At 34.9% G+C, this 14,374-nt stretch overlaps 1 protein-coding gene across 1 annotated transcript in view; it reads right to left on the bottom strand.

The window, feature by feature from the left end:
- DYNC2H1 (dynein cytoplasmic 2 heavy chain 1) overlaps positions 1 to 14,374 on the bottom strand; it is a 188,316-nt gene that overhangs the window by 122,648 nt on the left and 51,294 nt on the right. Inside the window, exons 46-55 of the mRNA XM_059824850.1 lie at positions 13,216 to 13,318; positions 11,516 to 11,683; positions 11,257 to 11,381; positions 9,245 to 9,493; positions 8,338 to 8,446; positions 7,215 to 7,328; positions 6,236 to 6,378; positions 4,152 to 4,233; positions 2,673 to 2,827; positions 814 to 951 (exon numbers count right to left, since the gene is read on the bottom strand). Coding sequence (XP_059680833.1) covers positions 814 to 951; positions 2,673 to 2,827; positions 4,152 to 4,233; positions 6,236 to 6,378; positions 7,215 to 7,328; positions 8,338 to 8,446; positions 9,245 to 9,493; positions 11,257 to 11,381; positions 11,516 to 11,683; positions 13,216 to 13,318 — 1,386 coding nt within the window. The remainder of the gene's footprint in view (positions 1 to 813; positions 952 to 2,672; positions 2,828 to 4,151; positions 4,234 to 6,235; positions 6,379 to 7,214; positions 7,329 to 8,337; positions 8,447 to 9,244; positions 9,494 to 11,256; positions 11,382 to 11,515; positions 11,684 to 13,215; positions 13,319 to 14,374) is intronic.

Raw genomic sequence — 14,374 nt, 5'->3', positions numbered from 1 at the left:
AGTAGTGCACCTTTAAAGCACTGTGAACCAAACGGTTTGAAAGAACAGGCATCTACTTTACTGCATACAGAGAATGTCTTTATCATTGAGCTTCTTTATTTGTTTGCTTTAGACCGATCAGACCAAACCAGTGCCAAAACAAACAGTGCAATTACAGCAGATTCTTTATGGCTTATCCTACATTTATGATTTCTGGATGTATCAGTGTAGATATCTATTTTTGGCACTATTATTTTACTTAACCGAGAAAACACTACAAAACAAAATTGCCTCCTCAAAAAACAGAAGGTCTACTTCTGAGCTGAAGAACAAAAATTCAAGGATTGATGAACACAGAGGTATTATTTAACCTTCTTTGAGGTTAAGTTCAGGGGACTGGACCTCATGAAATACATACTTTCTAATAGTCCACAAATTTAATTCCTGGTAATTGTTACTTAAAATAATGCTACTTGTTAGTATTTTGTTGAAAGTTCCTATCTGTAATAAACATTATAAAATAGATCAGTTTGGATTTATGAAGTTCTAGGAAAACTTTCAGACTAAACTACAGAAGTAAATACTACCCAGGCACAAAACTTGCACTGATCTCTTCCTATTCCATCAGTTCAAGTAAGATTTAAATTATATAATCCTCTGTCCTGTTGTAAGTTTATTCAAGCCTCAGGGCTCATGCATTCCCTTAGGCAAACTCTTGTAAAAGCATCAGGTTTTGTAACCCTTGAAAAGAATACAAAGCACAGGCAGTTATGGAGACCAAAAACAGAAGAACATCTCTTTTTTTTTCGCTTTTGATGTGATCGTATACAACACCTGCATAGATACTGTAATTTCTTGAAGGGCAGCATCAGCCTCATCCTGCTTTGTTTTGAGTAAAACACTTTGTTCTCCAGCTTTTCTGTTCAGTTCATCTACCAGGGCTTTAGCTTCATTCAGCTTTGAAACACCTGCCTATAAAAGTTTATAAGAAGCCGTTATTTAGCAATGAATTTTAAACAGATTTAAAAGAAGGTTGTTTACAAATAGTATGCACAAACTAAGAGTGATGCAGACTAATATTGTTAGTTTTTTAATTTATGTTCCACATTTTCTCGATATTACTTACATTTTCTTAGTATTAATTAACCAAAAAATGATATTTGACACTTCTACATGTGTTGCTGTAAGATCTATTACTACATCAAAAAGCTGAAAACTAAATTCTCGAAATAACAAACTTTTAACGGAACAGCAACTAGTACATAATTTTTTCTCATTAATTCAAGAGCATTTCAGTTAACTGATACTGACTCCATATAATTATATCTCCCCTAAAAGCAAATCTACAAAAATTAAACAGATTGAAACAAAGTAGATTATCCTATTTCTACATATTTGTACATTCTCTGAAGAACTTAGATGTATATAAAACAGAGCCTCAATTATGCTTCAGATTAACATTTTCTCTATTCACACTTTGTAAATTATATATTCCATGGTAATCAGATAATAGAATTATTTCAAGATATGTTTGAAAAAAAATATTACCTGGAAGATGTTTTAATTTAGGACACACATCTCTAATTTTCATGTAAATGATTACTTTTATTTAACCAGAACATTTAACAAGTAAATGAGTGTTTGTCACAAACAAACCCCAGCTACTTTCTAAATAAATAAAAAAGCAATTTCTATCATTACAAATGTAAATCCTCTTAAATTGCTTACTACAGTGATGGAAAAATATTGGCAGGCAGAATAAAAACAGTGTAGAATACAAGGCAAGGAAGTAATTTGTCTTTGACAGATGCTTTAAGAAGAAATACAGCTTTGCAAGTGTGGTTTCAGAATAGCAGCAAGGGTCACTGGGAAAAGGAGCTGAAAGGGAAGGGAGAAAGGTAAAGACAAAAGTTACATGTCCTAAAGGATCATATAGATCTTTCCAGAAATATACTGGGGAGGGGCAGGGGGGGCAGGGAGGAAGTATGACTGGAAAGATAACAAAAGGTTTTCAAAAATAATCGTATTATGCACATAGAAGAGGAGAAAAGTGACATCTGTGAGATGAACTGCATTTGGTCTAGAATTGTGTAAAGGTCTGATGTGTGGAAAAGGAATTAAAAATCAATTCCAAAACACAAAAGGAGAGAAAATCACAACAAAGGGAACCTTGGCCAAAGCTACCCAAGAGCACCATGCGGTTAAAGATAACAACAGCTTGTTGAACTAGAAGCATGCAAGAATCACACGAAGCAGGAAAATGCTGTAGAGATATAAAGAAAGGGATGGAATATGGAGCTACATAGGGAAAATTTATACAAGCAGAGTCAGGACTTAAATTGATAGAAAAATGATGGGTTGTTTGCAACACAATTCCAATACATATGGGTGAAAAAATTTGAAGTGCTTTCAGGTACTTTTTACTTTTCCAAGAAAACATACCCAGTCTGATACATTCTTGAGAAAAAATATTAATGAAAACAAGAAACCACTCTTCACTCTTTGAGGCATTTGAACAGAGATGTGCATTAATATTCATACTATTTCTCTCCTGAAACCACAGCATGAGCATATGCCAACAGAAGACACACCACACAACCACATTAGCAGCTACAGCCCATTAATACACAAGGCATTTCCAAATGCAAGAGTATTTTGAAAAGCCGTATGTTAAAAATGTTTTCAATACGTACCTGCAAGTGGTTCTGCCTTTTTATCAGCTCTCTTCTTTTACTGTTATTGATGGTGCTGTATATATGAAGGAACATCATATACCTGCTAGGTGTTGCTCCATACATTTTACACGATTCATGGATTGCCAGAAATGACTTCAGAAAATCAGAATCACCTGCACAACATAATTTGTTACACAGTTAATAATATACTCATTCTTATCTCACATTAAAATAACTACAGAAAAGCAACAGAATATGGTTTTTGAGATATGAATTAAGGACATTCAAAATATCACAAAGAATATGCTTTTTTCAAAGTACTCTCAGGGAAACAACATGTAATTACATTTGAAATACATATTCCTCAGAAAGAAATATACTGAAATTGTTTCAAAGGTGTAAGATATTTCATTGATGTTTGCAAAAGCAGGCACAATTAATTGCAGATTACTGAGAGCTAATCATAAAATAAACTTTATTTCCACAGAAATTGAATTTTAAAATGCATGGACTTTTTTAGAAAGGAAGCCCAAATGTTTTTGTCTTCTCCCTTGTCTTTGATGACAGGTAGACTAAAAGGTTTTTCTGAACATTCCAGGTCCTTCAGTTTGTGAAATAGTTTCTCAAAAGAAGCCCAAAGATACTGTAAAATAAATTGTATTACCCTACAAAAGAAAAAATTGCTAAAACGTATCTACATATAAATGAATGCCTTTAATAAGTACTGAGGCATAGATTAAGTACTACAATCTAGGATAAAGGTGGATGGTAGCATGAACACAAACTCATAAGTTTGGCCATCATTCTGATGGGCTGGAATAACTATTAAAAAGCAATACAAAACAAGAAACCCCAAGTGAACCACTTACCATTTTATACTCTGTTGGCTCCATGACTTCTAACTGTTACTTAGACTAATGCTTTATAAAAAGTGGCTAAAATCAGTATTATGTAAATGAGTGCTGGCACTGGTCTCCTAGATCATGTTTGACACCCTATTTTTAAAATGGTTAAATTTGAAGTTTATTATAAAAACAAATTATTCTGAAAAAGGGGCATTACTTACAAGAAATTAAAGTTATTTGAGAAACAATTATTTAAGTGAAATGAACAGGTCTAGGAAAAGAATAATGAAAACATATAGACTGGAAAGCAGAAAAACTCTCAAAACATCAAATTCTGAGGTTGTGAAATAACATCCACATAGAAGGAAGACACAGGACAAAACAAAAAAAGATGCAGCATAACCAGTTTGTAAAACTGAATATAAGCAGTGATTGTTTGTGACAGAAGAGACTGGGTTTGATGAGCCAGGATGTATGTTCCACACTAATGTTCCCTTCTGGAAAATGACTGCCATGTGAATAATACTAAAGTCTATGAATATGCTGGCAAAAATATACTCAAAGTATCTATGCTATTATCTATGCCCAACACAGGATTGAGTAATTGTTTAATAATAAGTAATAATAACTAATGGGTCCACCTAAATATTACCTGAAAGCTTTTTCTTAAGTTCTTTATGTGCTTTTCCAGTCTTTTCTTGTTCATCTGAATCATACAAAAGCATTTCAGGTATCTAAAAAAAAAGAACATGATTTTTTGTATGAAAATTACGAACAATTAAAATTTAAGTTAAAATAAAAAAACCAAACCTTTAGTCTAGTTTTTCATTTGAAAAGGTTGAATAGGATAGCTTCATTCAGTATAAGGTATTTACAGAATATTTATAGCATTAAAAAGATCAAGTCTGCCTTTTCCTATAACTGATAACTTCCTGTTGTCTCAAGCAGAGGAGCTAGTTTGGCTGTATCAAAGAGCAACTAATTCTCAGAGGACTCTCACAGTAACATAAATGTCAAAGATGTAAAAAGATACACAACTCAACAGGAAATCAAACAGTCTTAAGTACAATGGTAAAAATAAATAAAGTATATTCAAAGGTTCTGGCATAGGACTAAATTATAAGACTCCACTTAAAAAAAAAAAATCCCTACTGAAGTCAAAGTGAAAATACTCTGAAAAACATTTTTAACTGTGGACAGAGCTGGTCCAAACACTTTTGCCAAAAAGAACTTTCAGTACAACCTGCCATTGAAACTGAGGCACAACGGCAAGTGGAGGAGTCCCAGTAACCCAGGCAGAAATGGACACTGCACCAGCTGCTCCCATGGCTCTCCCAGAAGAGTGATCAACTCCATGGTCCAGGTGTGAAACCCATCATGATGAGGCAATGGGAGAAGCCAGATTACCTTACGGACTAGACTGAAGGGGTTACTGCATAGGAGGCTTGGGACACATTATAGGATGCAGTGGAAAAGCATTTCAGATTGCACAAGACTTACTATGGGTCTGTGAGGCACTGGCAGGAATTGGCTGCCAGAGGGACTAGAAGATCCAGGCCAACTGATTGAGAGACCGTGGAGTCTGGGAGTCAAATGAGACCCAGCTGCATGTGTGTACACGTATGTGCATATGCCTGTGCAGGATGCAGTGGGGAGAGCCTAGATCCAAGGCCAGCTACCAGATGGACTGGATGTCTAAGCCCAGTTACTGGAAGGATCCACTGTGTGTGTGTGTGCGTGGGCACGCACAATGAGGCAGTCTGTACCAACAGCTGGAGTGGGGCTGTGGCCTCAGGAGCTGGTATACCTAGATGCCAGAAGCTGTGGAGGCCAGGAGATCCAGAGGCAACTACTGAAGGCGTTGTGTGTTTATGCCCAGCTAGTAGGGGGATCCGCATTCTGCACAAGTACATATTTCCCACTAATGGACCTTCATTGCAATCACTCAGAGAGGGGAACAGGGTGATGCCAACAGTGCTGTTTGTGTTTCTGCTGAGGGTTTCCATTTGTGCTGCTCTGTGTGGCCAATCACATGTACATATGCGCTGCATATGTGTCTTTGTGTGTGTGCCTACCAGTAATACACACTCAGCTTCACCACTGGTTCAAGTTGGGGCAATAAAGCTGTGGCAGCCTTGCCTCTACCAGGGTACTGGATTTGACAATCTCTTAACATAATGAAGTAATATATATCTTTCTCAAACTTACACTGTGAACATCCTGAAATAGGCAGATTTTGATCCTAAAAAGAAAATAGTGACTCCATTCCATCAAGTGAAACACTTAACAAAGATTCAAGAATAACATAACGTTTACAGTGCAATCTTAGAGCTATAGCAGCTCATATACACATAGCAAACTTATTTTTAAACTAGCTTTCAGGCATACTAGTAACAGCAGACATCATCAGCATAGCTGACTAACATTTTGCTTGCAGTCTCGTTATACTTTGTTCTTAAACACTGTGTTTGATCAGAGTCATAAGAGTCAGCATTTTGTTCAAGTCAGTCCACAGACAGAACAAAACATAATGTTACTGGTAAAATAACAATGCTAATATTATTAAACTGTTCTGCAGAATTTTCTGTCTTTGTAGGACTGCACAAATGGATTAAATAAGCACAGTGACAGTTACTCCTTCACAACTTCATATATTTTGATCTTATTCACCAAAGCCCAGTTATTTTTGGAGATACCTATTTAAACAAGTCACAGTTTTTAATTAATGCTATTTACCTTTTTCATACTGTTTTCTGACCAGGTTTCCATCCACAAAACCTGACATTTCTTGTACAGTGCTGGATTACTTTCACAGTTTATTGTGAAATTTAAATTGGTAGAATCCATGATCAAGACAACATGCAGATTTTGTTGGATCCCTAAGAAAATGCAACATATTAAATACTTAGTAGATAACAATCTGACTACATGATGGTAGATTTATTGCAAACACAAATAATTTACTGTCCTTCAAATACTTATCACAAGGTAGTTTCTGAAAAAAAGATACTATAACACCACATCACACTAGGGCAGGAACGTTTATAAACAGAACTTAAATAAATAAAATTAGTATCATGGACTATTATGTATATTACAGTGTATTTTTTTAATTTAGAAAGGCTGACAGTATTTAAATGGATACCACTAGCTCTCATTCCAATCAATACAGACCAACAGAATCAATTAGAAGTAGTTCCAGGGCCCTTGAGTATGACTGCCAATATCTGTATTCTTTCAGCCACATTCTTCTATTTATTTGTAAACTATTTAATCTTGTTGGTGTAAGGAAGAAACACAAATAATTAAGAAACCTATCTGTAAACTTGCTTATGACTACTCAAAATCCAAAGTGATTTGTAGGTATAATTGACAAATAGAAGAAAACTCTATTACTAGATATGTAAGCTAAGCAAACCAGAAAATGATGGGGGCAAAAGCTTTCTTCCTTCTAATTACTTTCAACAGCAGATTTCATAACAGCTTTGTAGAACGTTCATGGATACAAAATTTCAGACAGAATAATGAATTTTCAGCTGAGGGTTCTGTGCCCCCAAATATCATACTGTAATCATTACTCCTGCCTGGTTTTTAATCACTAACTGAAAGTTAAAAATGCACACAAAACAAGCACCATATTAAAAATTACTTGTCCATTTTTATACCACTTTTGTAAACTTGTAATAAATTATAACTTATAATTCTGTTCACATACGGTATGTGAAATAGTTGAAAATCGGTCCTGTAAATCCATCTTGTGAAGCTTGATCCTTCAGAGGAGATAGCAATGGTTCTAATTCTTCTACTTTATATAGTCCAGGAACTTCTCCTATTTGAAGAATGAATTTAAAATGTCAGATCAAATACACTATAACTCCTCAAATTCCTTTGATGGATTCCCTTGAATTCTCTGTATAAGGAATTTGAGTATGGCAGTATCCACCTCCATACTTTCATGAGCATCATCCCATGTACTTCATCATTCTTTTCATGATGTCATGAAAACAACAAACCAAATTATAGTGATTCCATTTAATTTAAACAGCCTACTTTGTTTAAATTACTGAAATAGACTTCAAAACTCATTCAGATCTACCCAAAGACAGTGATACAGTGATCAAATACTGCATACAAACCAAATCAAACCAGACTTTGTCATACACCAGAAAACAGAAAAATGAAAGACAGTAGTTATATAGGTCCTCATACATAGAGGTTTAACACTGGATGATGAAAATCTGATACTGTAAGGAGACTTGCACGAGAGAAGACAGAAAAATCTGGTACTCTTATCAATCAGCTCTTAAACTACTGCAGTTCCAAAAAACATTTAGTAAGTTAGACTCAGTCCTTCAATGATCTCTCTGATCGAGGAACAAAGCTAGATAACAAAATAAAGTCACTTCTGTTATTTGTTATTATTATTTATTATCTCATTACCTTGAGAAAAGTGGGCTTTGCTGGTGTTCATTTAAGTAAAGGACTCAGTCTATATGATCTAGTAAAACATTGGAACACCTCTCAATTTTGAATTTTATTAGAAAAGGAAAACTGTAGAGTAGAATTGTTACACTATTAGAAAGAACTCCTTTAAAATAAGTTAGTTAACTTGTAACTTTGAGGAATTGAAAGCACCTGTACTGTAGGGTAGCTTAAAGGACAACTAAGTGAACTTCAAGTCAGTTTCTCATGTAAAAGCACTCTAGCCAAAACAGTGTAGAAAGCTAACTAACACTTCTGCTATGGACATAAAGTTAGAAAATATCATCTAATTCTGCCTCACTGAGGTAACTCTGTGTGGTAAAAGTAGTACCATAATCTTCTTGGTCTTGTCTCACCTGAAGACAGTAAACTGTTGATCATCTCAAGGAACGTGGAATGAACAAACTGATAGTCTTCAAGCAGCAATACCACCTGCTGTGCTTCAATGCCCGCAAGCTCCATCACCTAGAAGGAGGGAAGACATTTAAATGTCAATATATGGAATATATATATTCTTCATAAGAGAATTATAATCTTTCCTTGATTATATATTACATACATATTTTCTCCACAGCATCTAAACTGTTATATATTTACAAAAGATTGCTAGGTGATTCAGTTATATGATATATCAAATATAAAGAACACTCTACTCAGATGTACAGCTTGGTAATGAAAAAATAATTAAAACAGACTCTTTCATAGAGTATATTCATATTCCAGATGTGATTCAATTATAGAGTTGCATCGCTCTTTTGTGTGGGTTTAGCTCTAGAATTTTCTTTAGCATTGCTGAAGGTACTGGGAAAATCCTGATTCAAGGTTTGCATTTGTTTTTAAATAATATGTACACTTTCATCAAGCACTAAAATTTTACTTGATTCAGCTACTATCCTATTAACTGGCAGACCACAGTAGAGACAGAACATGAAAATATATACAAATATGAAAATACATACATGAAAAAAACCTTTCCAATATTCACATAAACTTAGAGTTTATGAAGTCCACAACCCTCATAAAAACTGCTCTGGTATTCAAAAAAGTAGAGTTTCAGGTAATTACTATAAAGAACAGTATGCACATCTAAACACCATGAACTTCAAAAAATCTACTTGTTTCATTTAGACTGTTGACATTTTGCTTTTCTTAAAGTATCTCTTCACACAACACTTTTGTGGCCTTCAAAATGCCCGTATGCTCTTTTTTTTTTCTCAATACACACCTACAACACTACAAAATGGAAGACACTGAGTGACTTACATATTTAAGATCATTTTTGAACTGCTTCAGCTCATAGCCTCTGGAAATTTTGGGAGTAATCAGAACAGCTCCATGCATATGACTAACTAAAGAGGTCACTGTTCGACGACCTACACCACTCCGTCCTGCCAGAAGAAGTGATCCTCCAGGAAAACTTAGCACTCTGTCCACTTTAGACATATAACTGAGGACTTCTTGGAACAGTAAAATCTCTGTCTCTTTTTTGTCTTGACCATAATGAATAATACCCTATTAAAAAAAAAAAAAAAAAGAAAAAAAAAAGAAATGAAGAAAAAAAAGAAGAAAAAAAAAAGAAATGCATTCACTAATAATAAATAAAAGCAGTAAGTTGTGAAAGCATCCAACATCTAAAAGTTTCGAAAAGAAGGTCTTGAAAGCTTAAGAGACCATGTTGGGATTCGTTACAAATAAATTATTTATGTGACAGAATTTAGATACCTCGCATACCCTTTACCAGTAATGAACAGATCACGTTACCCCGAGCACCAGGATACCCTAGAAGTCTTTGATACATTGAAATAGAAATCTATCACTGAATTAATTAAAATTAAATAATTGACCAGAACAAAGTCTGAGCTGTGTCTCTTTCTACAGATTAATTAATACCGGCATAACTTAGAAGAGTGTTTTAGGCAGTTAATTGCTGCTCTCTGTCCAGAGAAGGGCGACGAAGCTGGTGAGGGGTCTGGAACACAAGTCTTATGAGGAGCGGCTGAGGGAGCTGGGGTTGTTTAGCCTGGAGAAGAGGAGGCTGAGAGGAGACCTCATCGCTCTCTACAACTACCTGAAATGGGGTTGCAGAGAGGTGGGTGTTGGTCTCTTCTCCCAAGTGACTAGTGACAGGACTAGAGGAAATGGCCTGAAGTTGCGCCAGGGGAGGTTCAGGCTGGATATTAGGAAAAAGTTCTTTACTGAGAGAGTAGTGAAACACTGGAATAGGCTGCCCAGGGAGGTGGTAGAGTCACCCTCCCTGGAGGTATTCAAGGAGCGTGTGGATGTGGCATTGTGGGATGTAGCTTGATGGGCATGGAGCTGTGTGGTATTGGGTGGGTTGGTTTTTGGTGTGTTGTGGTTTGTTGTTGTTATGTGGTGTGGTTTTTTTTTGTTTTGTTTTTTTTGTTGTTGTTTTTTTGGGTTTTGGTTTTTGTTTTTTTTTTTTTTTTTTGGTTGGACTTGATGATCTTACAGGTCTTTTCCAACCTTAGTGATTCTGTGATAATTGCAGATTATGGAATTTCCTAGTGAAACACACATAATAAGAGACCCTAAGATTAAATTCTGGCCTTGTTATACTTAATAAAATATCATCTTTGAAGCCCAGTGTAACTGTGTAGTCAGAAAAAAACCAAACTCTCTGATTACTGAGGCTATTGAACTTCATAATTTCCCATATAGTCTATTGGTCACAAAATGGCAATTAAGGAGAGGGAGTAGTTTCCTATCTACAAGAGCAGTCCATCAAACACTACTAATAAGGGGAGATGTTCTCAAAGCTCTCATCCTGAAAATCAGTCAGCCTAGCAGAGTTAACATGTTTGCATTTCCTCATCAAGCTCATTTTTTGTAATTTATTGTTTAAAAGCATGCCAAATCTCCAAACAATCCATTTGTATTTCTTCAAATAAAAATTACATTAGCAAATTACAAATTCAGAAAGTAAACTTTTGACAAAACTCTTTGGTACTCAAACAACATACAAACATATATGCACATCAATGTTTCTCAAATTGTTGTTCATCAAACTGTTGTAAATCACCAGCAAATGCGTCTGATGCCCTTTTGTTAAAATAACCTTGCTACATGATACTTCCGACTGCCTGCCACATAGCATCACAAACCTTCCCTCACTTGACCAAATGCAAAAGATGATTCCCCGAACAAGCTGCAGACCCCACCTTAAAGATGATGCTCACATGTTACTTCCTGTAAAAAATGCCTAGAATAATTACTGTAAATACCCTTGCTGTTTATATTCTTTAATCTGATCTCACTTTTTTAATAATATCTTCCAGGTCTGTTGAGCTTAGTCTGCCAAGTGGCCTCCCATGTGGTGGTAGTGCCTGTCCTGGTGTGATGAATGCCTCTTGACAAGCTCCCCAAGTTACATAGAAGATATCTGTGAAAATAAAAGGAAACATTCAAAAGCTTAGGTGCTCAGCTCATACGCTATCTGACTTCATCAGACTGATTTGTTTAGGCAGCTACTAAACAAATATTTCAAGTTTTTGTAGTATGTCTCAAATGGTTTACCTGCCATATTGTCCAGAATATCTGAGCCCCAATCACCTTGAAACACTTTTGTCAAAACATTATCAAATACATGGAGTTCTTTCATGCCAACAATTTTGTCACGGAACAAACGACGTGCTTCGTAAGCAACAATTTCCAATACATAGTCTACAGTTTGTATCGATGATCCTACAAAATTTAAGGAGAGATTCAACTTTATATATTTATAATAAATTTTACATTTCTCAAATTTTCCATTTCAAAATATGAGATTGAAAATGAGTAAGTGAAATTACATACCAGCAGGAGAGCATCAGTAAGGAAGAAATAAGAGAAAAAAGTAAACATTATGAAGTGCTTTTTAATAATATCTTTATGGATTACTACAAGATAAAATGAAACATATTCTATTAAAACAAGTTCTCCAGTTTAGTGCCAGCATTCTAATGAAAATGAATAAGGTGTTGTACACAAAGTAAAAATCAAAAGATAAAATTCCAGGCAATGAAAACAAAAAAAGCCAGGAGACTGTTTTAAAAGGGAAGAGAAAGGCTGATAATAAATACTAAAACAGTAATAAATACCCAAAACAGTCTGTATTATAAAATGTGACTAGAGAATACAAAGCTTCAATATTCTTCACAAAAGAAAAAAGGAAGGTGAAATGGGTAAATGACATGCCATATTGCTCATCACTGAAAAAACATAGGCATATGCCACTTTCAGATACAACAATGGAGTCCTTAAACAGGCTGAGATTACCCATTCATTCACTGTCAGTGTAGCTTTCCTGACCTCATTCAAGCTACATTTATACCATCTAATGATCCCAGAAAATAAATGGAATACAGACATAACATTCTTATCACTTTTATACTCTTTAAGCAGCCCTCTATGTAACCCTTTAATTAATGTAAGAGCTAAAACACAATAAGGAGTAATTTCTCATGATCTAGTAATAATACCAATTTCAAAAACAAAAACAGCATTAGGAAGAAGCCCACGCTGTCTATTTGGAAAAGCACACAAAATTGAATGCCTTCCCAAATGTCACCACTTACACAGTTAAGGAAAGAAGAACTTTATGAGACCAGACTATAATTATCAAGCATTCCCAAATTGTGAGAATATTTAGGCTCTTATATAGATATTCGTAAACTTTTATACAGATCAGAGAGTTTTCTAGATGTTTCTATATGTTGAAGGGTGGTTATATTCTTCTTTTGTTAAGTAGGTCATAGATGATGTGTATCATTTGTAGTTCCACAGTCACCTCACGTGGTTTATACAACCAGGAATAAAAAGAGAAGCATGAGAGGCAATTCTCTGGGAATCCAGAAGACAAGACATATGCTCAAAAAAAGGCCCAACCCCAAACCTCCAAAAAAACAGAAAAAAAAATGGTGGCGAGTAGGCGGTAAACTTCAAGTTCCCATAGTAGAGAATGCAATCCCAACCGACTGATTTCCCTTAATCTATAAATAGCTCTCACACATATTTTAAAACATCACTGAGTGTTTTAAATTTGTTTACTATATGTTATAGAATGAACTGTTAGGCATTTTTTTCCCTCCACTGAGTTACAGACAGTTCATAGTTTAGAAAGCGTACCACAGGTGAATTAGTTACATGTGAAGTCAACAGTAAGACTGACATCAATAATAATTTAGACGATTTTAGTACTGCTTTATAAATGAAAAACAAATAAGGGACTTACTTACCACCTACTAAATCGTATCTGAATAAACCAAGAACCCACTGAGTAAGAATACATGGTGTAAAAAGGTAATGACTGTGATCATCAACTGTAAATTTCGCTCGTACCTAAAAACAGAACCGGGGGGTTGGGGGGGAAGTGATGTTTTAAAATGTAAAGCACTTGGAAGTGTAGCTTTAGATTTTTCTAAAATACCAGATAAATTAGTTTTCTATTAGGACTATACATTTAGATTTTATTAATGCACTCTTTAGGATTTTTTGGTTTTGAAAGTGCAGAGATGGAATTGTTTACATCTTGTTTTCTGAGCACAAAAGATTTTCTCATAATTAGGACCTTTCTTCTGTACCATTTTTGATGCAAACAACAACTGCATATGTCACCTAGGACTGTCAGTGCAGTATTATTAGACAAAACACACAAAGTTTTAAAGTAATCTAAAATATAAAATGCAATGGAAATACATAAGTGTAATAAAAAACTACCTAAATCAGTATCACTTAGTCACTACAGAAGACTTACAGAAATACTAACTCTTCCCCCAAAGAGGATATTTGAATTTATAACACTATCTTTAATTCAAAGAATAACTGCCTTCATCAGTTATTTGGTCCTCGTGTGATGAAATTTAAACTTAGATTTCTTAGAATACACCGATAATATCATATGAAACTCCTGCCAACCAGTGCATGCTAGCCAGTGACTATACCTGCATTCCAGTCATAAAGATCGGTTTTGTATCATGGTTCTGTCTAGATGGGGACATGCATACGTTCTTGGAACATATAGTAAGCGCTTACATCCCCACAGTATCTACCCAAGTAAGGCTATGCACATGATTAAGAAAAGCAAGTACTTAAGTGCTTTGCTAGGTAGAGGTCCAAAAAATTTTAAGTGGGAGGATAAAAAGAATTTGTGTCTAAGCACCTATTTTTAACTGTGTAAAATTTTAATAGATAGTCCTTGATGTGTATAAGGGACTCTACCATCATACCTCTCTTCTATACTCATAATAGCATCCATAACATCTAAGCACGTAAGAATCTTTAAAGTACACTGTCTCCTCATTCAGTAAATAGGAGAACACTACTATCCACCTTTTATAAATCAGGAACTGCAAGTATAGATGGGTTAAGATACTTGCCAAAATCATACAATAGATA

The sequence above is a fragment of the Gavia stellata genome, chromosome 1, assembly GCF_030936135.1.
Source record: "Gavia stellata isolate bGavSte3 chromosome 1, bGavSte3.hap2, whole genome shotgun sequence".
NCBI classification, from domain to species: domain Eukaryota; kingdom Metazoa; phylum Chordata; class Aves; order Gaviiformes; family Gaviidae; genus Gavia; species Gavia stellata.
Note: the sequence above shows the minus strand (reverse complement) of the source record. Positions and strands in the feature narration are given on the sequence as shown.